The 25,324-nt window shown below is 54.1% G+C and overlaps 12 protein-coding genes and 1 non-coding gene across 13 annotated transcripts; 5 read left to right on the top strand and 8 right to left on the bottom strand.

Moving 5' to 3' along the window:
• Positions 1–145: 145 nt before the first annotated feature.
• Positions 146–3,138, bottom strand: M421DRAFT_154059 (uncharacterized protein). The gene is made up of 2 exons (XM_033587605.1): positions 1,193–3,138; positions 146–1,143 (listed from the first exon to the last, which is right to left on the bottom strand). The coding sequence occupies exons 1-2, from the start codon at positions 2,933–2,935 to the stop codon at positions 394–396; spliced, it is 2,493 nt and encodes an 830-aa protein (XP_033448986.1). The 5' UTR covers positions 2,936–3,138; the 3' UTR covers positions 146–393.
• M421DRAFT_420640 (mitochondrial carrier) lies at positions 3,135–4,875 on the bottom strand. Its single transcript, XM_033592551.1, has 3 exons — positions 4,699–4,875; positions 4,163–4,636; positions 3,135–4,108 (listed from the first exon to the last, which is right to left on the bottom strand). Exons 2-3 carry the CDS (start codon positions 4,626–4,628, stop codon positions 3,342–3,344), a joined length of 1,233 nt encoding a protein of 410 aa, XP_033448987.1. The 5' UTR covers positions 4,629–4,636; positions 4,699–4,875; the 3' UTR covers positions 3,135–3,341.
• A 278-nt stretch (positions 4,876–5,153) lies between these two features.
• Positions 5,154–5,808, top strand: M421DRAFT_5184 (ubiquinol-cytochrome c reductase complex 14 kDa protein; the record flags this gene model as incomplete). The annotated part of the gene is made up of 4 exons (XM_033594968.1): positions 5,154–5,269; positions 5,411–5,519; positions 5,573–5,626; positions 5,692–5,808. 4 exons carry the CDS (start codon positions 5,154–5,156, stop codon positions 5,806–5,808), a joined length of 396 nt encoding a protein of 131 aa, XP_033448988.1.
• Positions 5,809–6,909: 1,101 nt separating this feature from the next.
• M421DRAFT_5186 (uncharacterized protein) lies at positions 6,910–7,923 on the top strand (the record flags this gene model as incomplete). The annotated part of the gene is made up of 2 exons (XM_033594972.1): positions 6,910–7,141; positions 7,892–7,923. 2 exons carry the CDS (start codon positions 6,910–6,912, stop codon positions 7,921–7,923), a joined length of 264 nt encoding a protein of 87 aa, XP_033448989.1.
• Positions 7,924–9,101: 1,178 nt separating this feature from the next.
• On the top strand, positions 9,102–10,386 carry M421DRAFT_420641 (uncharacterized protein). Its single transcript, XM_033592552.1, has 3 exons — positions 9,102–9,574; positions 9,626–9,722; positions 9,774–10,386. Exons 1-3 carry the CDS (start codon positions 9,323–9,325, stop codon positions 10,076–10,078), a joined length of 654 nt encoding a protein of 217 aa, XP_033448990.1. The 5' UTR covers positions 9,102–9,322; the 3' UTR covers positions 10,079–10,386.
• Positions 10,296–11,932, bottom strand: M421DRAFT_62775 (amino acid transporter; the record flags this gene model as incomplete). Its single annotated transcript, XM_033595999.1, has 2 exons — positions 10,296–10,674; positions 10,722–11,932. 2 exons carry the CDS (start codon positions 11,930–11,932, stop codon positions 10,296–10,298), a joined length of 1,590 nt encoding a protein of 529 aa, XP_033448991.1.
• An 886-nt stretch (positions 11,933–12,818) lies between these two features.
• Positions 12,819–14,598, bottom strand: M421DRAFT_420642 (uncharacterized protein). Its single transcript, XM_033592553.1, has one exon. The coding sequence runs from the start codon at positions 14,550–14,552 to the stop codon at positions 13,206–13,208; it is 1,347 nt and encodes a 448-aa protein (XP_033448992.1). The 5' UTR covers positions 14,553–14,598; the 3' UTR covers positions 12,819–13,205.
• A 375-nt stretch (positions 14,599–14,973) lies between these two features.
• M421DRAFT_t66 lies at positions 14,974–15,086 on the bottom strand. Its single transcript has one exon. It is a non-coding gene; the product is annotated as a tRNA-Ala (tRNA).
• A 470-nt stretch (positions 15,087–15,556) lies between these two features.
• M421DRAFT_62541 (DUF1253-domain-containing protein) lies at positions 15,557–17,614 on the bottom strand (the record flags this gene model as incomplete). Its single annotated transcript, XM_033595976.1, has 2 exons — positions 15,557–17,432; positions 17,481–17,614. Coding segments are annotated over 2 exons (2,010 nt in total), but the record flags the coding sequence as incomplete, so codon positions are not given.
• A 651-nt stretch (positions 17,615–18,265) lies between these two features.
• Positions 18,266–19,409, top strand: M421DRAFT_62238 (eukaryotic translation initiation factor 3 subunit F; the record flags this gene model as incomplete). The annotated part of the gene is made up of 3 exons (XM_033595951.1): positions 18,266–18,370; positions 18,431–19,143; positions 19,193–19,409. The coding sequence occupies 3 exons, from the start codon at positions 18,266–18,268 to the stop codon at positions 19,407–19,409; spliced, it is 1,035 nt and encodes a 344-aa protein (XP_033448994.1).
• A 1,230-nt stretch (positions 19,410–20,639) lies between these two features.
• M421DRAFT_25180 (transcription initiation factor IID, 18 kDa subunit) lies at positions 20,640–20,990 on the bottom strand (the record flags this gene model as incomplete). Its single annotated transcript, XM_033588612.1, has 1 exon — positions 20,640–20,990. A coding segment is annotated over one exon (351 nt), but the record flags the coding sequence as incomplete, so codon positions are not given.
• A 635-nt stretch (positions 20,991–21,625) lies between these two features.
• On the top strand, positions 21,626–22,467 carry M421DRAFT_420645 (DUF1242-domain-containing protein). The gene is made up of 3 exons (XM_033592554.1): positions 21,626–21,735; positions 21,792–21,986; positions 22,161–22,467. Exons 1-3 carry the CDS (start codon positions 21,733–21,735, stop codon positions 22,179–22,181), a joined length of 219 nt encoding a protein of 72 aa, XP_033448996.1. The 5' UTR covers positions 21,626–21,732; the 3' UTR covers positions 22,182–22,467.
• Positions 22,468–22,540: 73 nt separating this feature from the next.
• M421DRAFT_154323 (uncharacterized protein) lies at positions 22,541–25,026 on the bottom strand. The gene has a single exon (XM_033587606.1). It carries the CDS (start codon positions 24,889–24,891, stop codon positions 23,008–23,010), a length of 1,884 nt encoding a protein of 627 aa, XP_033448997.1. The 5' UTR covers positions 24,892–25,026; the 3' UTR covers positions 22,541–23,007.
• Positions 25,027–25,324: the final 298 nt, after the last annotated feature.

Genomic DNA, 25,324 nt, shown 5'->3' on the forward strand with positions numbered 1-25,324 from the left:
GATGTTGGCGTTGCTGACATATCACTCGTTGAGCTCAGCTTACCACTACCGATAATGACCATCCCAGGAATTCTTTTGTTATACTGAAGCCGAAATACGACCCGGTGCCCAGAATGGTGCTGTTCTGAAACGCCTTCTCAGAGAGCATTCTGCACACGGTCAGGCTCCTTTTCTTCTGATGTCTCTTGTGCCATCTCACTAGATATGCCTCCATAGTCAAAATCACTTTTCAGATAACGGGCAAAAGCCTCAGTATATCGCTTGTCAACCTCCGCCAACGAAAGATCTCCAAAATTCTTCATCAAACCCTTCCGGATTTCTTTGTGAGGACTGAACCCGACGTTACGATCACAATTGTCTCAGCCCAGGGCCTGCGTGATCAAAATAATTGACTTAATACTCCACTTCAGGCCAAGCAGTGACCTCAGTCCTATCGTCTCTCAGCCTCTGCTTCCTTTCCGGCTTACCAGCACCATACCCAGCCGTGGTCGTCTCGCTCTTATCGCTTACAACAGAAGGAGCGAGAATGGTTACAAACTTGCCCTCCTCGTACCCGCGGCTGCGTGTCGCCCTAGAAATGCGGTGATTGAGAGGTGATGTCACCGTTGCATCCGTAAATGTGGTATATTTGTTCACTCTGGTGGTGTCGGCCGAGAGCTTGGGTGCCCGCTCAGTTTGGTCGCTGGGTCTGGGCTGGTCATGAGACGTGAGGCTTCTAGCCAGAGAGAATCGGATGATTGGAGCGGGTGCAGGAGTAAAATGCGTCAGCCCGCGGTTGTCTAGCGGTCGCAAGGGTATGTTTGGACCCAGTACACCGACACTAGACTCGTAGTTCGGGGTGTCAGAAGCCGATGCGGGTGGGTGTCTGCCCGAGTACGTCTTGAGATCTGGATCATCGGGTACGGCGAGCATGTAACGGAGCCCTCGTCCTAACTTACGAAGGAGCCATATCAGGGAATTTCCCTGCGCTGTGGCATGTTGCTGCGATGTACTTGTAATCGTCCCGAGATGCGAGTAGGTTGTAGTCGGCTTGAAGATGCACTGCCATGTCTCTGGATCGCGGATCTTGAGCAGTGAGCTATATATTGCGTAGCCGATGGGCTGCTTGATGGCTTCTTTGATGTCTTGCTCGTTGTTGAGTATCTACTCCATCGTCAGTGTATCCGAGATTTGGATAGTGACCCGTAATCACCTTGTATCCACTCCTCTCTCCCGCAATCCGCAGCTTCCTGTCCATTGCAATTTTATATCTCCATTTCTCGCGCAGCCAATGCTCCTCAATTATCTCACCTGACTCATACGCTCTTTGAATGACTTGCTGCAGCTGCTCGTGGTAGTCGTTCACGATCTCGATCATTTCCGCATAAAAATAACTCTCAGTAGTCAGCACATCCTCTCCCGGGAGACCGTACAGTGCTTCATTCTCGTCGCGGACGTGAGCTTGCCGCTGTTGCCCCGGTAGATCCAGGTGCTGGACTGAGTGTCTTTCAAGTTGCTCCTGTCGTTTGAGAAGAGTGTCGACGCCTAGATCATCGGTGTTGCACGAACGAAGGTCCCAGTCTCGAGTGCGGATGCTGTAGCCGTCTCGGACCTCGACATCATCGATTGCGTGCTTCCTTATCTTTGGATACGTTGCTGGTACTGGGCACTCTGTGATGGAGACAGGCGAGTTATTGGTTCGAGAGGAGCCATTGACTGGACGCCTTGACATGGCGATGTGGTAAAGACTGAGACGTTCTGGTCGAAGTGAGCTAATCAGTTCCTCGGTGTCAAATCGTTCATAGTCCGCTTCTTCCGTTTCCACTCTATTGTTGTTTTTTGGATGTGCCTCCCGCGCTCCTTCCTCTGGTGGTAGAGGAAGGGCGTCCCACTTTCTGTCCCTTCGTACTTGCTGCAGAACTTCCCCTGTAGCATCTTCTTGACTACAGCTAATACTAATGGGCCCCTCGTAGGATGTTCGTGATGGATGCCTTCTCGTTGGCTGAGGTTTTGAGTCGTAGCCTGTCTGTGAACCGTCCAGCGCACTTGGCCTGTCGACAAGGCTGCCCGCCACTTCATAGTCAACTGGTGCAGACGTAAGATCTATCTTGGCTGCATAAGGATTACCGTAGACGCCTGCGAATGGGTTGGTAGTGGCTGATCGAGACTGCGCTGGGAGTAGAGCTGGGGGCGGCGGCAGGATTGGTGGCTCCATGTGTGCAGAACCACGGATGTCACATCCCACTGGACTTAACGAGTACTTTGAGCGAACGCAGTCACTGCTTTCGAGAAATGATCTTGCCGTCGTAGTAGTAGCGCGAAGTTCAGGCTCTCGTGCGAACCTTGAGGCTGGCGGTAGGGCGTTCAAAGCTGGCGCAGACTGCGGTGGACCAATTAACTTGCCCTTATACGTGACCGCAGAAGGACTTGGACCGAACTCGCTTTTCTCAGACGTTTTGTTCACGGTACTAGCTGTCCTGAGCCAATCAAACTTGCCGCCCTGATGTTGACCTCCACCACCCCTCAGCCGCACCCCTGGCGAAGATGCATCGTCTTTATAGTACTGCGCAAGTCGCCTATTTGGGTCCAAAGAGAGAACAGTGCGCTCATCGCTGACCTTTTGCACCGGACTGAGCCTCGAGAGACTTGGGACTCTATGATCGTGAGACTTGGTCCCCAAGGGCAGGTGAAACTCGGGCATCATGCCTGCTTCGATCTTCTTCGAGTCCACATGGGTCTTGTTCGGAAACGCTTCCTTATGGTGACTTGGTTGAGAATGTGGTTGCTTCGAGAAGAGATTAGGGAAATTCTGTGCTAGGGAACTCTTACAGAGAGGCCAGGATAGGAATGATGCCGATGTCTCCTCGGTAGCCTGCAACATGATATTGAAGGCTATGTGGGATCGGGAGCTGAAGCAGCGGGACCTCAGATCTGCAGTCCTGGCACAGCTACGCATATGTGCGTGCAAGTTCGCAGGCTTTCAAGGGTTCTCGTTTGCAACAGTGACAGTGAATGGGTGCGAGATCGGCGAAGTCGCTGCTCCGTGATTGGAGACCTCGGTAGGCCAATGGCTCAGAAAGCTGTCTGCGTTTGCTGCAGCATGTGAAGATGGGTCTCGAGTAGTGAGAAGGTTCGACATTGTATTGACGAAACAGAGGTGATGTAAGATAGCTCTAAACCGTATACCGCTGGTGCCCTGCCAACGCCGAAGGCTCCGATGCTGCCGCATGTCGCGCGTGAGATAATGCTGAGATGTATGTACACACATGCGAGAACGGAAACCGGAATGCTCACTGGGATATCAAGCCCACTACGTTGCTAAACGCCATGATGTTAATCGCTCTTCAAGTGCAATGTTACGGTCATGCACCGCTGTACTGCCCGTCTTCTTCTCGTATCCGACCACCCTCCATCTTTAGCTTTAGGTGGACGAGCTTCAGCGACTCGAAGGTCATCATGGTCGTCACAGCTGCGGGGACAGCGCGCACCATGTTGGTACCCATGCCGTTATAGAAGGCTCTCCAGCCTTCTTCCTGAAGTATGACGCTACAGGTTCTGATTACACCACGGTATCTGGGCATGTTGATCATGCCATCAGAGGACGCTGTACCCGGGGGGCGGGTCTGGTGTCCTATGCCATGCGACCCTCCCTGGAACGATACGTGGTCGTGGGATGAAGAGGGCAGTGAGCGCTGCTGAGTCTGCAACCGCGTGCGCAGCACCTCGTGTGGGTACGTAGCCGTTGTTGCGCATACTTTGCTCATCACTGTTGCAGCCATGATGCCAAACCAGTGCACCTCCTCCATCTTTCCGCCTGCCTGGCCCATTTCCAGACCGGTGAACTTCATCTTGAGATACTCGTATAGCGGGAATTGAATAGCAACATGGGTGAGACCGAGGAGAGCGGGCGAGAGACCAGAGTAGAAGGATCTGATGCCTTCTGTGGCATACATCTTGCGGAACGCATCGAAGGTGTTCTTGTAGTGCCACGGTGGGCGGTGTTCTGGCGAGGCGCGAGCGCTGACTTGTGACATGAGCCTGGTCTTGACGACCCAGATGGGGTTTGTGACGAAGGTCGAGCATGCACCTGCTGTTATCGAGGAGATTGTCCGTGCAAGCCATTTGTTCTCTGTAGGCGCAGCATGTCAGCGTTGCCAGCGAAATGTAACAGGGCATGACGTACCCATCCTCTCGTTCAGCAGGTCCTTTGTAGACTCATACGTGCTCATGTAGACGGCCCATGTGGGAATGTATCCCAGCAGCATGGGGCCGAGACCTCTGTACAGGCCGCGAATGCCGTCGTCTCGCCAAATGGTGCGCGCCGTTCCGGTGAGGCCTTTGTATACGACGCGCGCAGGTCCTGAGTATGGGCGTGGGCGGAAGGAGCCCTGTGCCTGCAGACGGGTCTTGATAACATCGAGCGGGCAGGTCACGATGCCGGAAGCGACACCGGCGGAGGCCCCACACAGCGCATTGACCGGCCCGTCTGGCAGCCTCGACACCTTGACGGCGAGGGCAGCAAAGGGCGCGCTCCAATCGCTGCGCTCGGTGGCGGAGGTCATGTCGCGGGAAGAGGGAGCTGCAACTGTCGGCGCATACCGGTCGGAGACGATAGTCGGGGACGGCGGCTCGGGGCTGTGGTCAGACATGGGGGCAGCTGCAGTCACCGATGCGTTAGGGCCATGTTGCTTGTGTGCGCGCTATGGAAGGGGTCCGTACTGGCCGTCGTCCCCTGTGGAGTGCCTCAGTGTGCGGAAGCCCCGCAGCACTCGAGTAACACGGTAGCTAGCGGATGGGCAGCTCCATTGACATGCAGCGCGGCGGAGGATGCGAGGCGGCGGGAGAGCGGTAGAGAGCGTGCAGAGAGGTAATAGGCGATGCAGGACTGGGCGCTGGTGGGGGCTCAGCGCGGTGACGGGGCTCGCAGGGTGCTGGTCGTCGTTCGCAGGACGTCACGGCGTGAGCATGCTCGCAGCGAAAAGCACCCGGGTTGGAGTGGGGAGCTCTGCTAGCCGCACCTGCCACTTGCCAAGCACGTGGGCCCAAGCGCCGCCCTCGCAGCCAATTCCGTCTCGCGAAAATGGATGACCGCAACTCTCAGATTTGACCTCGACCACTCCATTGCCGGCACGCTGCCCCTCGACCACCCGCGCACCCCCTCGAACACCGCAATCATGTCTGCGCCTTCTCTCGCCCCCGCCATTATGAAGCGCCCGTGGCTCCAGCGCTGGATCAAGCCGCTCTCCAACTGGTATATCAACGCCGCCGGCTACAGGCAGCTCGGCCTCAGGTACGCTGCGCCCTGCAGGAACGCTAGAGGAGGGTCCAAAACCGACGCTCGGAGCATCTACGGGATGCACTGGATGCACAGAACGGACAATTGGAGGATGCTGGGATGCACAGGGACCTGAGCTGACGGATTGCCTTACAGGGCCGACGACCTGCTTCCCGAAGAGAACGACGTTGTCCACACCGCCCTCAAGCGTCTCCAGCCCCAGGAGGCTTACGACCGTGTCTTCCGTCTGCGCCGCGCATTCCAGGTACACACGACCGCGAGTTGGACATGAGGAATCAGGTGGCTAAGAATTCACAGTTGTCCATGAGCCATCAGCTCTTGCCCAAGGAGGAGTGGACCAAGTCCGAGGATGTACGTCAAAGCAGGGGAGAAGCGAAATAGGAGTTTTGAGGCTACTCGAGGCTAATTGCATGCAGGACTACCCCTACCTCACCAAGTACATCGAGGAGATTGAGACCGAGATGGCCGAGCGCGAGGACCTCGAGTCCATGGTCATCTCCAAGAGGCAGAGCAACGCCAACGCCGGCCACTAAGTGTGTACATACGGTGCTGTGTGACAGAGCGGACGATTGGAGCAGATGAACGAGTACCACGGTTGTGCAATAGAGTGTATAACACAACATCTTTCAAATTTGATACCGCAGTTTGGTCATTTCCATTACCATCTTATACGCTACTCGTTCTGTTCCTCTCGGACCCTGCGCGTTGACAGCCCCCTTAGAGCAGGCTAAGTCGAAATTAGAGTACGAATCCCTGAGAACCTGGAAGTCAGTTAACAATTCCCTGCGAGTGTCTTGCAACCTGATTAATCCCCTGTAGGCTACAATTATTCTGCTGTTGCGGCCGATCCTGCAACGCGAGGGCGTTCGTTAGAACGCCGCAGGGCAAGGCTACCTTGATCACTCCTCTAACAAACACGGCGGCCGAGCTCAACACATTGACTCCGATGTGCCAAGAGTCGAACTAACCTGCTTTAGCTGACCTATGCGAGTAGGAGGAGCTTCACTCTAAAGGCTACAATAAATTTGCTGCTGCGGCTCACTTTTCTCTTGTACCCCTAGAGTCAGCTTACCCAGAGTTCAGGGTACCGCTTCTGTCAGATTAAGACGCACACCAAGTCCCTGCAACTGTCCCTACCCAGTCGCAAAGTCTGCGTTCACCTTTCATTTTCATCTTCAATAGCATTGACTACCCGCTGTGACTACCTCCACGCTTACCTACATAGCTTTCAATTCACCGTTCACGCAATGCAAACCTCCGAAAAGCTCGATGAGCCGACCTCACCACCAGCTATTGGGTATGTACCCTCGAACGCGTCTCATCTCAATCTGAATTGACGCCGATTCAGCCCCGCAAACGCCGACGGCATGACGGTCGTCGAGATCGGTCCTGAACAAGCCACGTACCATGTCCATAAGGCGCTGCTTACGTTCCATTCTGACTAGTTCCGAAAGGCTTTGAAAAGTCCTCGGAGGGAGGCGGATGATTAGTTGTGCGACTGGACGCTATCGAAACGGCAGAGTGTGACTGCAACCGCTGTGTCTTGAGCAAGGCATCGTGATCAGCATCTGACTGTGGATGTAGTCAATGTCTTCACCCACTGGATTTACACCCACCTTCCACTGACCTCACACATGGTCACTTACATTTCCGGCGAGAAGGGCGAAGACACATCTGGCCTAGCCCTCATCAACGTGTACGTCCTTGGTGACAGACTCCTGGCTTTCGGCTTCCGGAGCGCGCTCGACGATCGCAAATCGGTATTACTCCACGAGCCTATATTCCTGCCGTCAGATGGGCCTTCGAGAACATATCTGGCGAACGACCGCTGCTTCAATTTCTCATTCACGACTTTTGCGAAAATTGGTACGCAAAGCACGATAACAGACAATATCAAGGCACTCCAAAACCTTCCGATGGCCTTTATCATGCATGCCATGCGATGCTACTCACTAAATTGCGAAGAGGGTGGTGACGGCTGTTTCTTAGAGCACGTGACTGTTGCAGAGAAGCAGTCTTGTAAGCACATCCACCCGGAATATGCAGCTAGTCACGACAGCTACGATTACACTGGCGAACTAAATGATTGTAGCGAGCGGTCTAAGGAGGCCTTTAACCGTGTCAAATATGTTGTTCTCTCACTGAGGCAACGAAAGCAACCTGCAACTGCTTTACCTGGACACCTACGTACATGACATGCCATCACATACCGATTGGATTAGCCCATCTTCACATTCACACCAAATCTATTGCGACACCATGATCCCAACCCCATGAGGATCACTACCTCAACATCCTTGTTGTCAATACCGAAGCCGCAAAGAGATCACCACCAATTGGGTATGCCCTCCCGTCGCATTGCAACTTCGATATCGCTAAGCAGAATAGTTCTGCGAACGCTGGTGGCATGGTTGTGATTGAAGTTGGCGAAGAGAAGAGGAAGCACCACGTGTACATGGCTTTAATCGTCTATCACTCAAAAGTTTTCATTGGAGCCTTTAATAGAACTTCAAAAGAAGCAGAGTGAAGCCTGATACATATAATAGATATCGATCCAAGCTCAGGTCTAACATCAGCTCTTATTTCAACAAAACAGTATACTGACAGCCTCCACAGTCAATATCTTCGTCCACTGGCTCTACAACTAGAGCATCCCCCCGTTCAAGAACAAGACTCACGTGGACTCCATCCTTGAGTATCTCGAGAACAAGGCAAGCAGCAAGCACGTCCCCACCCTCCTCAGGGCCTATGTCTTCGGCGACCGTATCATCGCATCTGCCTTCTGCCTCGCCATAAAGAACGCCACCGTAGACTACTACCCCATCGTCATCGAGACACCCGCGCTCATCGTATTGTGAGGCGTCTGCGCGATCAGCCAGAGGAAAACCCGGAGAAAAGCTATGACCAGCGCATCCGCTACCAAGAGCATGAAAGGCACGAAGAATCAGCTGTAGCGGGTTGCAGCCAGCTTGTGATGACAAGGGAAGACTGGGAGCATACGGGTGATCGAAGGAGGGCAAGTATACAGACAGAGAAATAGCAGCACGAACAACAACTCTGACGGAACTCGGTCCCGGTACTCTGACTAGCTCCAGGCAGCGCAACTAATCTAGCTATTGCAAAGCAATGCATATGTTGGTATCACTCGGGCTGACTGCAGTCGCCCCAGAATCAAGGAGTGGTATTGTGCAGCATAGTGGCAGCTTCCCGACCTTGGACCCAAATTAGCGGCTGAAACAAGTGGCGCCTATCCAGATTGGGGCCGAATCGAGCCTTCCCCACTCACCACACCTCTGGATCACCAACCTCCCGCCTCATCAGGCACAATGGACGAGGTGGACGCTCTTCTGCCAGTTGTGCCTGATCCAGATGGTTGTTGGTTCAGAGGGACCTCGCCTTGATACTAACACAGGTCAAGAACTTTTCGTTGGGCTGTATCATTCACCGGCCAAGAATTGTGCTTGAAGCCAAGCTCAACACAAGCTCCAGCCCTGTTGCCAGACTGGCGCTTGGAGCTCTCAGCTCTCAAACATTGACCTAATTTGGAAATTTTCGATGCAGGAACACGCATCGGAATTTCCAGCAGGACCGCAGTCACTCTGCGCTGATTGGTCAGAGCCCGTCAGGCACTACCCAAATGGCAGGACTAGTTCTCCTGGAGGTTAGCAACGCGAGCTGCGAAGACTTGTGGAGTCGCAGTCTCGCTTAACGATGCTCTGTGTAGCAACGAGCGATAAGGGCAGCGGGAACATGGCCGAGCGAAAGTAAACCTTCTGTGAGCTTTGCGTTACTATTGGGCAGGCTGCCTTTGGGGCTGAGGATGCCCCGTGAAGTGTTGCCGGTCAGTTTTTGCTTTTGAAATGAGTAGGCTGAAAGCTGCACGACTTAAGTCGGTGACGAGGGGCGCAGTGAAGACTTAAGAGCTATCTGTGGGTATATCAGTATCTCTGAAACCTTCACGATCACATCACCTCAGATCATCATCTTCGAAAGCAGGCCAAGCCACCAAACACTCGAATTACCCAGACTCAGTCTTTATCCCTCACCATGCGTGCCTCGATCGTTGCCCTCGGCCTTCTAGTTGTCTCCACCATGGCAGACAAGCTAGCCTTTCAAAACATCAGCTTCGGTGTCATGTTGAAACGTGGAGACATGATCCTCAAGCGTCAAGGTTACACTCCAGAGACAGAAACATGTGGCAGAGCCGAGACATGCGAGGAGGCGTGTGGAGCCAACAGTGTCGAGTGTTCCTCGACTGATACCTCCACACTCTACTGTCACCTTTCCAATGACGGCTCAGTATGTATCACGTTAAATGGGCGACGAAGCCTCGTTGACTGTCTGCAATAGAAATGCTGTCCTGACGACTCCGGCAATTCCTGCGAGGCTGGATACTATTGTACTTCTGACAGCGCCGGCGATACTTACTGCTGCCCTGACGGCTCGGGTATGTCTCCTTGATTGATGCTGGTATCGTTGCAAGACTGATAAAGAGCAGATACTGCCAGCTGCGCCCAACAATACTCCCTCTCCGTTTCCCTCATCCGCCAGACTGCAACCCCTATTCCTTCCGCCATTCCTCTCGGTAGCACAGTATCCGTCGAGACCCCAGTGTCCACTTCTGCCCTGCACGTCTCCATTGCGGGCTCGACCTCGGCCCGCACAATTGCAGCTAGCACTACAAGTAGGACGGACACAGCGGCAACATCAGCACCATCGCATTCTAACGGAGGTGCCAGAAAGACCATGGGTGCGGGTGCTGCTGTCTTGGCTGGCGCTCTGGGCTTCGCGGGACTTCTCTAATTGGGCATGAGTCAGCGTACTCAGCATGATAGTGCCGGTGATAATATGTGTGACGGAACTATAATACCATAAATCACGAAGAAGAATTACAAGTTGTACAGCAGTGCCCACGGAATCAGCATAGGTGCTATGCTTATCTTCAATTAGATCAAGGTATGATGAATGTAGGCTAAAACGTCTAGGGTATCTCCGCATCTCGTACTCAATACAGACAAGTTCACTTTGGTACCTTCCTGAACACATGCCTCTCCCAGCCATCAATATCATCAACAACAACCTCACGGTGGAGTGTGTAGTTTCCAAGCTTGGGCAGCACAACCGCCCAAATGGCCCAGTAAACACCGCCAGCAGCGATGATGCCGAAGCCAACAACGCAGTGTAGGTAGTATGGAAGAGTTTCGTAGACACTATTGCCCTCGCTGGGAGGCACAAAGGGTGCGATGACGAGATAGACGTTGCTCAGGAAGAAGAATATGGTGACGGGCAGAGTGGCCTTGATCGGAGGGTTCCAGTTGTACTCCTCCTTGTGGAGGTACAGCCACGCCAGACCAGCAGCGACAAAGACATTGACAATGGCGAGCGGGTATGAGATGACGCTGGAAGACATCAATACAGATACTTTGAGTTCGGATTTGTGACTCACTTGAGGATGAAGTTGTACGCATCACCAGGAGGGGGAGCCAACATGATGACGACAGAGACGAGCCAGTGCTCGAACAGACCAGCAAGAGGTGCGTTGAAAGGACGGTTACTTGCCCAGAGTCTGGACCAGGGAAGAATACCCTCGCGACCCAGTTCCTGCACAAGACGACCTTGGGAGAAGATGACACTGAGGACGTTTCCGAAAGCTGACAGAGCAACGAAGACAGAAAGCGCGCGCTCAGCTCTGGGACCGAAGACGTTGCGGAACAGCGATGCAGCTACAAGACGCTTCGAGGCGATGATCTCGTCCGCAGGAACGGCAGCGAAGTAGGCAATGTTGACGAACATGTATAGGATGGCGACAGATCCCAGAGCCAGAGGAGCAGCGATTTTGAGGGTGCGAACCGGGTTCTTGGTCTCGCTGAGCGCGTAGTTGGCGTTGCTGTATCCAATGTAACTCCAGATGACGTTGTACAGCGCAGTAACAACTCCATAAGCGCTTCCAGTGGTGCCGGCGAAGGCGTTGTCGAAGTTGTTGGGCTTCTCGATCTTGAGCACACCACCGAGTGCTGCCCATCCAGAAACGGCGATCAAGAGGATGATGAAAAGCTTGATTATTCCGAGTAGGTTCTGAAGCCTCAAACCCCATTTCAAAGTGAGACCGTGGATAAGGAAAGCAGAGGTGATGCAAGCCAGACCGACACCACGCTGGTTCCAGCGGTTGACTTCAACATTGGCGGCGTGGAGGATGTACTCTCCGAATACGACCGAGTTGGATCCAGCCCATCCCAGAAGGATAACGTAGCCAGTGTACAGACCTGTAGCGAGGAACTTGGGCTTGCTGTAGACAAACTCAAGGTAGTTCTTCTCACCTCCATTCCTCGGGATAGCTGTGCCGAATTCTAAGTAGACAGCCATACCAGCAGCAGCGACCAGCATGCCCGCGACCCAAATGATGAGAGATAAGCCAACACTACCAGATAGGGAGAGGATGGCACTTGGGGTCGCAAAGATACCAGTACCGACCATTCGGTTTGTGACGAGGAAAATTGCTGATGTGATACCGATCTGGCGCTTTGATTGGCGGACCCGGTAGAGAGATCCATTATCGATATCGGATGGTGGAGCGTCAGGATCGGACGTAGGCTGGCCCTCGACAAGTGTTGCCTTTACCTCAGAAGTGGCCCCGTATCTGGAGAAGAGCTTGGACATCGTAGACGACGATGAGGAGGAGATGAGTGGAGTCGACTCCATCTTGATGAGCGCTCAATCTTATATAGATTGCAGTAGGTATGCCAGAATCCTTTGCACATGCGACCCAAGATCACCTAGAAGTCGTGAACCGTATTGGCGAAATCGTGAATCGTATTGGCGAAAGCGTGAAGGTCACCTTGTCGGTCTGTGCGAATGGCGTGCCATCAGTCACAGCTACAACAGAGGAAGATTTTACGAAATACTTTCTGTGCGCAGACCTCTTGGAAGCTTGAACTCGTCCATGGCGTCGATGTCGTGCTCGAAGGCCCACTCAGGTAGGGAAAAACTTGCGGGAGCCATGCTGCAAGAGGCACACTAGTGCGATTCGCGATTATCAGTCTCGAAATCGTCAGTGTGACCACACCACAAACATACATATCGCCAGCTTGGCGATGTTACAATAGATATTCTGGAAAGAAATGCGGATTCTGTCGGCTTTGTTGAAGAATGCCTTTTTTTGCTTGCGGCAGCAACCGCCTTAGGATCTAGTGTTTGACTACATTACTTGAGGTTGATTGCGCAGCAAGTTCAAAAGATCGACAGACTCCCTCAGAAAGTATGCAGAGACACTGCATCAGACTCGGAGACTCAAACAAACCGAGAAGAAGAGATGAAAAACAATCAGGCGTAGCTACCTTGGTCACTGTTGCACGTTCGTTGCCATCGTTGCTTCATGCATTCGGGAAGGTACTTGGAAGCTCGCATTCATCAGTCTGTGTCACGGTATGCGAGCATGTTGAACAGTCTTGAGATCATCAAAGGGGGTGTTGCAGCTAAATACGCTGGCTTCGCTCTGCTGGCCAGAAGTGACAGGCCAAAGAGCGACCAATTACCGTGGCATTTGGCCGTCAGGACGTCAGTCGAAGGTAACCTAGGATCTTTCGTTCGGACTGACGAATCAAGTGCTTCTTTAATTCGCGCACGCATCTCTGAGACTGCCGTATGTAGCTGGTCTACCTTTCGGCTGTATAAAAGCAGCTTCCAGTTCTCGATCTGTTCTGATATTGGCAAGGTGGCGCTGGGTGTCGTGAGGTATTTCGTCGTCTTTAGTGTAAGTGATTAATTCGATAAGGGCATCGAAGTTGCCTCCCGGAACGTAGCACGTTGCGCCTGCCACTGAGCAACTGATGTCTCTTCGCTTCGCTTCGCTTCTCACAAGCTCGTATGCGTCTGCAGCACTGTATCCTGGGTGGATTGCAGCAATAAGTAAGATTGGCAATCCACGCCGGCATCACATCCATTCCTCCTTGAAGATCCAGAAATACCCTCCGAACGAATTATGGCCCCACACCCCAACAATGCCAAACGGCGTAACTCTCCCGGTCCACGTCCACGAAACTCCAAGTCCGAGGTACTGCTTAGCCAGACTGACCAGTCCATCTTCACGTACTCGCCCGGAGAGCCGGAAGTCACCGTGTTGATCATAGCCTCTAGTCTCGCGCTCAATATGAGCGCATATTCTCAATCGCATTCTTGCTTCTTCGGTGGGCTCCGAAACGACCATCTGTATGTTCTGCATTGGCGCGTCGACAACGATAGAACGGTTCCCAAAACGGTGATCTGTATAGTAGCCGGCCCAACGACAAGCTAGAAACTCGGGCGTTGTCATATGCTTGGTGTGACACGTTGCAAAGAGCCCTGCGGAGCTACGATATACGCTCGGCAGGTCCATGAACATAGAAAATGGTATCTTACATGGCATCGGAAGTATTCGATTTTCCCGTTTGCTATAAGTGGACGAGATGGCTATCAGCAAGAGAGGAAGGGCAGCAGACGCTTGCATCAAAGTCAAGTCTCTGATAAAGGTCGCGTAGCCTGGTATACGCACACTGAGTTGCTGTATCACGTTGTCCGTCATGTTTTGCCGGACAGCAAGTGCGGAGGCTGCCCCTGCCCAATCGGGAATGAAGTGGCGAGTAAACAAGGCAAGAACTTCGCTAAAATCGTTCGTAGATCCCAGGCGTTGTAGTGTGGTGTAATTGATAATGAAGCTGAAATTGGTGAAGTGCACAGCCTGGAGCTTTGCGGAAGCTATCTTGTCGCGAGCCTGGCCTGCGGTTCGTGACAGCCAGCGGTTCATCAGCAGGGAAGATGTTGAGTTCGTGTTGAACTGACTAAGCTGGCCATGTGGTAGGAGAAACATATCGGGGTCCAGGCACCAAGACACAGGATGATGGAGTGCCAGCAGATGAGGAAGCCAGTCGGCCATGTTTGAGGTAGTGCTGGTCAGCCATGCTGTAGGCTTGAGAGTCGACAGCCGGATAAGATCTTCGACAGCATGAGCCAGTCGAATTGTATCATCGATACCGGATTCACTCAAAACCACTTCGCCTTCTGCCCATTCAAGCTGCTCCGGCGTCAGTTCCACGCGACCTGGCTGCCTGTACGTCTCGAGCAGGTCATCGTCTGCGTCTGGCGTTCTGTGAAACGCATTTTGAGCGATGTCTTTGAATAAGAGTGGGTCGTAGCAAGCTTCGTGGAGTTTACGACTGGTGCGGATCAATTCAAGGAGACTGGAGCATGGCAGAAAGCGAGCTACGTGCTGGAGAAGCTCGTTAGGGAGCGCAAGTAGAGACATAGCCGGAGCGGAGTCGCAAAAGAACGACAATACTAGCAGACATCGCAATACAAGTGCATGAAGGTTTAACATGGGATCTTGCAGAGGCGAAGCCAGCAAGTTAGCGTTTCGCTTGTCGTTGACCCCGCAGGTGCCTGGATTGAAGTGGCAACACATCAATTCACTGCAGCATGACGCAACCGCCATGAAGCTTCAATGTAACAAAAGGCCTGCTGCGGGACTTGTCGAATACTCTGTTGTGTTTCAGTTTGCAAGTCGCGTTCAGTAGCCGCTCGTTGGTCTCTACACATTCCACCTGCCTACCTAGCCTAGTTGTTACTTGCCTGATTTTGACATAGTCACAAAAAGCCCTCAGTCAACACCACCACCACGACGACGGCATGCAGGGTAGCAAAAAGAAGGCCTCGAATAGCCAAAAAATTGGACTTGCTGGGAATCGAACCCAGGACCTTTCCCAGGCTATGATGATCTGTTCAATTACTTAGGTAGTAACCGAGATGCTAAGGGAAAATTATACCACTAAACCACAAGCCCAAGAACTTATTGATGAAAGAAGGGCGCGACAATATATATATATATATATATATACGTACGATAAAACTTTATACGCACCGTACCACTGAAGAATATTGACACGAAACAATCTAGTAGCGCGGATGGTGAGGCGGCGTCGAAGTTGGCCGATGTCCTGGAACACGCCAAGATCACGTGACGGAATCTCCACACGCAGCTCGTGATCAAAAGCTCCAGACCGAACGGCTCAGTCTCGGTCGATGCAGGTTTGAACGGAGTGGTCAGGAGCTCGTCGAATGGTCGGTTCAACACCCACCATGGCCAAGAATTTAACCGGATCACCTTATATCAGGGATGGGCGCGGAGACGAGAGAGAGCGCAAATGGGACAGGCGCTATCTCAGTGAATATGTGTTCGCAAGTGCTGAACTATATTGCTTGAAACGCCAGCCTATGCCATGCAGTGACCACCCATGCTTTACAACGATACAACTACACGAAATCAAACACATCCCCCTTGTCCGCAATCATCTTCCCCACCCTTTTCGTGCCCACGACTCGTTCAAGCTCCAGTCTCTCCCACTTGCTGAAAGCCACTCGCACGCTCGCCTCCTGCCTGCTGATCTCCCCACGTTCCACGCTCTTGCCGATGAACCCAACGACCTCATCGTAGAACTTGGGGTTCTCGGGTACACCGTAGAACACGACCCTCTTGACGCCGCGGATCTGATACCGGTGGAAGTGATGGGCTCTGCCCGTGTACAGCAAGAGGCTGTGCTTGCCACTCATGAAGTGTGAGCGCGCCTTGCGGACGTCCGTCGGGTCGGTGTATTCCTGGATCAGCCCGTAACTGAAGTCGCTGTCGACAAGCGAATTGCGGACGCGTACGAAGTCGAGGTATGACGGGATGAAGACGAGCACGCCAACGCCACCGGTTGCGGGCTTGGGCAGGCGACTGATGGACGGCAGGACGGAGGAGTGGAAGTATTTAAAGCGCGCATCCGGGTCTGTGAGGTGCGACGGCGAGTCGAAGCGTAGGAAGGTTTGCTTGATCCCGTAGCTGAGGGTTTCAATCAGCCCGGAGGTGTAGTCGGGCGTGTAGCGTAGACGACCGGCGACGTTGCGCATATGTTTGTAGTAGAGGGAGTTTATTTTGGGAGTCAGGAAGGCGGAGAGAATGATTGTTTGGCGCATGTGCGGTGCGTGGCCGTCCAGGTACCAGCTACGCACGCGTGAGAAGTCGCAGCCGTGCGGGTCTTTGGGCTGCAGGTTCAGGTGATCAAAGACGAATTCTGCGTGCTCGAAGTTCTGCATGAGGGTTGCGTCGGCCTGGTCCATGATGACAATTTCGATCGAGGAGAGGAAGTCGTGGTCTCCGCGCTTCTTCTTGTCGCCGGTCTCGATGGCGCGGCGCAGACCGAGTGCGGAGGCGAAGATGATGTCAGAGTTGTAAAAGGTTGAGTACAGCTTCAGTGTCTTGCGGGTCAGCTTGACACCGACTCGGAATTCGTTCTCGTCGTTGCCTTCGAATAGCTCCCGGAAGTCGTCTGGCTTGTCATCTGAAAACTTGTCTTCTGGCTGGGAGAAGCTGTCCAGGAAGCGCTTCTTATTTTCCTGCTGCTCGAAAGTGTGCAGCTTGGTGATCGAGTCCAGGGCTCGAACGCAGGCTTGCTTTGTCTCGAGAAGGAACAGAATCTTCGGTCTTGTGAAACCTTGGTCGCGATACTCAACATCGTCCTCCTCCTTTGCCGCTGCCAGTTTTGCATTGTTCTTTATAACACGATCTCGTGTCATCAAGATGTGGTTGAGAGCATGCAAGCAGGTTAGGTCGCGAAGTCGTTCAGCATTTTGCACCGTCCTTGCGCCAAACAGCAAGTCCTGGTAGCTGAAAAGGGAAGACGCAATTGTCTGCTCAAGGTCGTTGAAGTCGCCAATTTCCTTCTGGGCATTCTCGATCAACTTTGATTTCAGCCCAATGTTGCGTGTGCTCTTGAACCTCGGCCTTTCCAATGCCTTCTCGTCTGTGCTAGGGACCTGCAGAACTCCTTTCCCTGTCTCGGTGTGGCTCGACTTCTGAGCTTTCCACGGGTTGGCAGCCTTGGGTGGGCCTGCTTCCAGCTTCCTGGTCGCCCACTCGTTCTCTGCTATCCGCTTCAGCCGTTTTGCGAGGTCGTCCTCGTCGGGGCTGCCAAAGTGCTTGTCGAAGAAGGGGTTGTTCGCTTCGTTGTCGAGTGGAGTGTCTTCCTCTTCGTCCTCGATTTCCTCGGCCTCGTCCTCATCTTCGACCTCATCTTCGGCCTCATCGTCGTTTCCTGGTTCACCATCATCTTCTCCAGCAGACTCATCGTCGACATGCTCGGCAGCCGATCTCAGGTCAGTCTGGTTCGCGCGGCGCTTGAGTTTCGTTTGTCCCAACAGATCCTCCTCGCTCTGCGCCTTGCGCTTCTTACTTGATCGATCTTGCGATTGGGTGGAGGCTAGTGACTGGAGGAGGGCGGCGTAGGCGTTCGATGTGGGTTCAGCATCTGATTCTTCTTCTTCCTCGTCTTCTTCCTCGTCGGAGGGTTCTGGTTCTGTGTCTGATGGCTCGGGCGATTGGATGCCTTCGGCCTCTCTATACGGTATTAGCGACTGCTTTGCGCCTCATGCAGCCCGTTGCCGTACTCACGCCTCGCCGTCTGGGCTTCTCATTCTTGCACCGCCGTATCCACCACGGCCACCGCCCCGGCCTCGCCCTCGTGAAGCACCGGCACCACCCCGTCCGCGGTCACCACCCCGTCCGCGGTCACCACCTCGCCCTCGAGCACCGCCTCTCCCGCGATCTCCGCCTCTCCCTCTGCCTGCTCCTCTTGCGCGACCACGCGGGCCTCCGCGAGAGCCTCCGCGCCCTCTCGAGAACGCCATGCTGGTGTGTTGGTCCCTTGTTTTCACCGGGGATTGAAGTCTGCGACCCTGAAATGCTTACTTAGGCGACACGAATGCTCCCAATATCGAGGCTGTCAGAGACCGCACAGGTGACAGCTGCACTGTTGTGTCATGTTATCCATAGCCGTCTCTCCAGAAAATAAATATTAGCGTCCGTGCTAGCGAGAACCGCACCTGGCAGGAACAATCCATACAATTTCTGCCCCACCACCACCACGCCCTCTCGCTCCCGGCCTCGCACAACGCACGGCACCGCCCAGCGCAACTCCCGCCATCATGTCTGCGACCGACTCGTTCCTCCACCTCGCGCGCCCGCTCGGCCCAGCGCCCGTCGGCGCGCAGCCCTCGACGGCGCCGCTGAACGTGGTCATCCAGCCCCAGGTGCGCGCGCTCCCCGTGCCGATAGGCGGCGCAGTGTGTGCCATATGCTGACCGTTGCAGGCCGTCTTCTCCGTCCTGGACCACTCGCTCCGCCGCCCCGCCGACCAGGAGCGCGTCATCGGTACGCTGCTCGGCACCCGCAGCGAAGACGGCACCGAGATCGAGATCCGCAACTGCTACGCTGTCCCCCACACCGAGACAGCCGAGCAGGTCGAGGTCGACATGGACTACCAGAAGCAGATGCTCGCCCTGCACCTGCGCGCGAACCCACGCGAGGTCCTCGTCGGCTGGTACGCCACCAGCAGCGACCTCAACACCTTCTCCGCCCTCATCCAGAACTTCTACAGCCAGCAGGGCGACGGCACATGGCCCCACCCGGCCGTCCACCTGACCGTGTCCACCGAGCCCGGCAAGGAGATTGAGTCGCGCACCTACATCTCCGCCCCGATTGGCGTCACCGCCGAACGCGCCGCCGACTCGTGCCTGTTCATCCCCGTGCCCCACGAGATCAGGTACGGCGAGGCCGAGAAGTCGGGCCTGGAGCTCGTCTCTGCCGCCAAGAACAGCGAGAGCAGGATCGCCGAGGTTGCGACCGACCTCGACCAGCTCGAGAACGCCATCAGGCACGTCCTCGACATGCTCGAGCGCGTCTCCAACTATGTCAACAACGTCCTCGACGAGGAGGCTGAGCCTTCGTCCGCGCTGGGCCAGTTCTTGATGAACGCCCTCAGCCTGGCACCGAAGGTCGATGCCGCCGACATTGAGCGCGACTTGTACGCCAAGCCCACCTCTAAGCTGATCTCAGAAGCTAACACGCGGCAGCAACGCACACATCCAGGACGTCCTCGTCGTCTCCTACCTCGCCAACACCATCCGCACCCAGATCGACCTCTCGAACCGTCTCGCGACCGCAGCGCTTACTCTCGGTGGCGGCGACGCTCTTGCTGGTGACAACCAGAAGGAGGGCGGTGACAGGAAACAGGGCGGTGACCGACGGGGCGGCAATAAGGGCAGGCAGCAGAGGCAGCAGGAGGCCTGAACATGATTTATGATGCATTCTTAAGAGCTTGGGTCTGGCGTTTTGGCTAACGTGCGAGTGTAGCGTTGCTCAGAGACGTTAGAAGCGGCAACATCAACACTTGGAGCACGAAAAAGGATGAGGAGAGCGAGCCCACGCCCATCGAAGGCGCGACCGGCGGCGTGGGAACGTTGCATGACGATGCCGAGTGAAAAGTAGACCTGTAAAGGCGAGCATTTCCAGGCGCTGGCTGAGGCTGTGTACGAGTACCGCAGGCCTGTCGAGCATGAGCATTTGAGCGCCAATGCTCAACAATCAAACACCATTCAACGTTTAAGAGCCATTGTGTCTCGTGGCGTGTATCGAACCAATTATTGAAAATGATCGACTACATGGGGTGAATATCGAACCCTCGGCTTGTACACGGGACTGCCATGGCCACGATGTTTCTCAACCTCACACTGCTCGTGAGCAAGACAAGGCCAAAGGACAGATTTCTGTCCAGGGTCGACGATTTAGAAAGACTGATGCCAGATCGAACAAGGAAGATTTCACTACTGAATCGAAAGATTTATTCGCATTCGCAGTTGCATCGGGAGTGCCTCAGCCACAAGCCATTCAGACGCTGAATATCTTTCGGGGAGGCCGGGAGACATAGCATTTAGCAGGAGGCGCTGCCTAACATCTTACCTCGACAACACCTTCCCCATAGCCCTATCAATATGCTTTCGGAGAAACTCTTCGACCAAGAACTGCTGTACAGACTATAGACAAGGAACAGTGCCATGCAAATACGCTGGCCTGGTCACGTGAGCAAGTCCTCCTCCTGCGTACGATCCAATTGACATCGCATATGCTGCTAGTATCGAAAATCGATTAACGCCGTCGCAGTGCAATTTCTTATAATGTAGATAGTCCTGGATCCAAAAGTGTGTTGAGACCCGTCGGCCTGGTACGAACAGAGACGAGTATGCGCTCAGATGCGCAGACTCGTATCGAAAAGTTCGTTTTGAGAGAAGAGGTGACCGATCGTGGACCATGTCGTGCTGAAAGAGTATTCGAGGCCATGTACGATGGATAGTGCCGTAGAGTATGTCAAGAGAGATTCCTGATGGCTTCCCTTGTAGACGCTGACATGCTGCGTTCCTACACCACACTCTCATCATCTGCAAACTTCTCCTTCTTGACTTTATCCTTCTTCTTTTTCTTCTTCTTCCTCTCGCCCTCCTCGCCTCCCTTTCTCGCCTGTGGCTCCTCATCCTCCTTCGCATCCCCCTTCTGCAGCACCGCGCCCTCATCTGTATCAAACGCCTTCCTCTTGCGCTTCAGCTCCTTGTCTGTCTCCAGCATTTCGCTCACTCTGCCCAGCTTCCCTGTATCGCGCCTTAGCATGAATTTGAAGTCATCGAGCTTGATCTTCGCGCGCCTAGCGTGGTGAGCGACGGCTGCGGCTTCGTGGCAGGATTCGATGATGTAGTCGGTTACGATTTCGTCGAGCACGCGCACGGTTTCGGGGAGCGGGTAGTCGTTGTCGCCGAAGGCGAGGAGGAAGGCCTCTACTTGGGGTCGGTCAAAGAGTGTTCGTGTCTTTTTGAGATGCTTTGGAGGAGGAACGCGAGGCAAGATTGGCGGAGCCATGGTGGTGGTTGTGCGGACAATTGAGGTGGTGATATGAATGGGAGATGGAGAGGTTGAGTTGCGTTGACATGGCAAAGTGAAGGACCAGCAGGTCAGCCAGTCATGTTTATACGCACCACATAGAGGGGGACAGAAGGCGCGGTTTGCGAACGAAGGCGCGAGTGAAGGCACTTACAGTCTTGTGTGGGAAACTGCTGGCCCTTCTGGCGCAACCGCATGCGCACCTCCGTCATGATGTGACTGTTTGAGAGCTTCCGCGCTCTCTTGCTCCTTCAATTAAAGCTCTTGACCCTATCTTGTTGCGGCGTATGTGCGAGGCAGACGTGTTGCGCCGGCTGCGCCTGCAGCTCTAGTCGCGTTCGAACGCTTGTGCTTCCTGGAAGGTCGTTTGAATGTTGGATCGAGTGTCTTGTGGGTTGATCGACGCGGTGTAGGCGTAAGAGGTCCGGAGGGTAATAACGTATACGGCGGTCTGTTGATGTGTGATGTTTGCGCGCAAGAACGCGGTGGAGAGCAATGACGATAGATCATGCATGCACGCACAGGCCGCGGCTCACGTTCTCCCCGCCGAAAGTGAAAGCACCGCGACGACAACAGCTGTTCACTTGACATCACCGGCAGCAACACCGTCCTCTGACTTCTTGACCCCTTAAACTAGATTAATTGAATCCGCGAAAAACTCCGAATCTCACACACTCGCGCCAAAATGGTGCGTGTCGTGCACAACTCTCGACACTCCCGAACATCCAGCTAATGTACAAGTAGACGGCGCTCTTCAACTTCCAATCCCTCCTCCTTGTAATTCTCCTCACCATCTGCACCGCCACGTACGCGCACTACGTCTTCCCCGGCATCATCGACCGCAACAAGGAGAACTACTTTGTCAGCCCCATATGGAAGGCCGCCAGGGTCGGTGAGAGGCTGAGTCCCTATGTCAGTCTGGCATGTGTGGTTATGGCGGTAAGTCGGAGATCTCTTTGGGTAAAAGAGCATGCAGGGTGCAGGAAGAGTTTGAAGGAGTTAGTCTGCGATAGGGCAGGGCGCAGCACTGCGAGGACTGCGAGGATAATGAGGAAGGGATGATATTGTCAAAGGATGGTTCGCAAAGGTAGCCAACATGCTGACACCTTGCAGGCGCTTACGTTCATGGGATGAGCGACTGCTGAGACTTAATGTTGATGGGCGACAACGATGCATGAGCTACCAGGCGGTTTGGTAAGGGCAGGCGCGGCACAATGGTAATGGGCCCTTGGGAACTCCGGAGAACGACTCCAACTGTGATGCATGAACGGTGTGACTGCAAAGACACAGGAGACCGCGGAAAAGCTGCAGGTCGGGTATGCACGCCTACGAGCCCTGCATAGAGACCTCGCGCTTGCACAGAACGTTACTCATGTCAAATGAACTCATGGAACACAATCAAGATTTGAGGATTCGCGTCATCGCTAGCATTAAGGATGTGATATGTACAAGAGCGAGGACGCTCGCTCGCTAATTTTGTTGCTGACCATTTCTGATCAAGCTTGTTGGTACAAGAAAGTGTACCGGCACCTTTCAAAACAAAGGCACATCTCTAACCAGCCATAGACCCATCCTATACCGATTCATACAAGTGATGATAATACACAGACGTGATTCAGCGCCTAGAGAACACCTTTCCCTTCGTTCAGGCGCGCGTAAGAGTTGAGTTTTTCTGACATGTAAATTTTGGGGAATCATCGAGCCGGGGGGTATCGATGAAGGAAAAACAGATCAAGAGGAAAAGCAGACGGGCGAGAGCTGTTGAGAAGCTCATAGTCGTCTGCTAACAAACTGCCAACAAAAGGTTGGTGTCGTGAATAACCACCGACAACTATCGACGGGGGGAAACCGGCGTAACGTTCTAAAAGCAAGAAAGGCGAGAAGGAGAGGCGTAACTACGAACCATGAGCATAAATCATATCTGAAGGCGGCAGGGAGCCCGACTTAACCCGCTCGCTGCCTAATGCTTGTGGCTCATCTCCCCTTTCTCACAACACGAGTTAAGGCCGTGGCGGGAGCTTGCGCGCTCGTGCGAGCCTTCAACATCGCTAGCATCCTCGACAACGACATCGTCGTGAAGCATGAAGTCAGGCTGGCTGTGCGCATCATCCTCGTCGTCGTCATCGTCGTCATGGTCACTGACCAGGCCAGGGTTGGAGTCAACAGTGTGAGGACTGAGGTCCAACGGCGAGTCTGGCATATGCTCGTCACACTCTGACTTGACGGGCGATGGCAACGAAAACGGAAGTCGAGCGTGACTGGCTTGGTTGCCCTTCCTACTGCCTGGTCGCGCCAAGGGAGCCTTGCTTGCGGGCGCTTTGTTGGGGGCGCTAGCGGGAAGACGCGCTAGCTGAGGCGGGTTGGCATTGACTGGGGTCGGAGCTGCAGTGGTGTCCGCGAGATCGTCATCTGAATGGTCGATCGCGTCAAGATCAACCTTAGATTGAGATGTGGTGACGAGCTCCCTGAGGTTGCCCTCGAAGCCACGCTTTTGAGCCAGAGCACTCAGGTGCGGTGTTGACAGTGAGCCAGTGAAGTTGGTTGAGACAGGCTTCGACTCTTCCCTTGGGGCGGCGTTGAAGTCGCGGTGGACGTCCTTGGCTTGTGCAGTGAGGGTGGGTTGCACTGCAAGAGGATTCACAATGCCAGGGGTAGAGGGCACGGAGAACGATACTGCAGGTGCGGAGGCCGGGGTGCTGACCGGTTCAGTCGCGGTGACCGGTTGGCCAGCCTCGTTAATGTCCACCGGAACGCCACAGGCAATGGCAGCTGCGTCGTGGCTCTTGAATACCAGGCTGTGCTTGATGCGGCAGTGGTTGAGGAATCCTTGCGTGTTGGAGAAGTTGCTGTGACCACACTGAGCGCAGTAGAGTCGTACCCACTGACCATCAGTGGACCGCTTGTGTAGCAGAGGATCAATCTTTGGAGCTGGTGCTGGATTTTCACCGAGCGGCGGGAGCTTCAACATTCCAGTCGAAGTTCGTGACGTGCGGCCCTTGTTCCCGTGACCGTAGTCACCGAAACTGCCACGCGTCGTCCTGCCTTCACCAAGTCCAAAGTAACTCTGCTGCTGAGCAAGAACACGTTCAGAGATAGGGTCGAACTGCATGTCCGAGATCAACCACCTGGCGTAATGACGAGTGTATGGACCATCGGTGACTCCCCAGGGTGCGGCAAATTGAGGCTCTGTGTAGCCAGCAGGAGGTTGGAGAGCAGCTCCGACACCACGGCTGAGGTCTTCGTGAAGACCCCCAGTGCCAGGAAACGGAATCATTGAACAGCGCCTCAGCTGCTCCATCGAAACTTGGCATTTGGCCAACTCTTGCTCGATCAGTCGAAGCTCGTTGTGCTTCAAGAGGATCTCGTAGCTGATTTGCGCCTCGATCGCTTGTTGAACAGCGGTCAAGTTTGATGTTGTCGAAGTTTCATGAGTGTTGACGGGTTCAGATTTTACATTGACTTGTGATGGTCTCGGTGTCTTGGACTTCAGCACGCTGTCCTTCCTCGGTAGCTGAGCCTTGGGTCGCGATTCCTGAATTTCCACAGAAACAGCCTGAGGCATACTCTGCACATCTTCCGATTGCGAAGTTGCCACACCGTTCGTACCATGGTTCGCCAGCACAGGGTTCACCTCGCCCTGTGCGCTCTTCCACTTCTTCACAGCATGCGCCTGCTGCGTAGATGCCGGCTCGGGACTGTCCGTCGCCTTGCGCTTGATCTGGTTCATACTGAAGGCCGGAATTTCAATAGCCGGCATCTGTCTTGACTTGTGCAGCGTAGCCTTTTCCATGATTCTGTCGCCGGGCGACTCCGTACTCCACGGGAGGCGGAACATGGACTGCATTGAGAGTGAAAAAGTGGAAGCCTAAAGACAACAACGCTCATCTGTCGCAGCAATCGTCTGGCGCATTCAAGTCCAAAAGTGTCACTCCGTTTGATAACGTCGTGGCAAGCGCAGCAGAGAAGTGCGCAAAGTTGAAAGGAAAGTGTTGGAAATCGCGCGGTATTAGAAGGTGTACTGGGTATCAAGAAGGTGTGGTGAGGGAGCGCAAGAAGAGAACAACAGGCAGCTAAGTTGTTGTGGTGACGTGGTGTGCAAGCGCGAAGATCGGCCGATGAACGGGAAAATCAACACTGCGGAATCCGAATACTGGGTGAACAGATCGCGATCCTGGAGAGACAGACGTGCAGCAGCTTTGCAGCGCTACAGGAGTGCCGTGCAGAAAGTTCGTGGTGGAAGGGGAGGGGTGGAGGGGAGAGTTGGTGTTCGTGTTTGC

The sequence above is a fragment of the Didymella exigua genome (genome assembly GCF_010094145.1).
Source record: "Didymella exigua CBS 183.55 unplaced genomic scaffold M421scaffold_13, whole genome shotgun sequence".
Taxonomy (NCBI): Eukaryota; Fungi; Ascomycota; class Dothideomycetes; order Pleosporales; family Didymellaceae; genus Didymella; species Didymella exigua.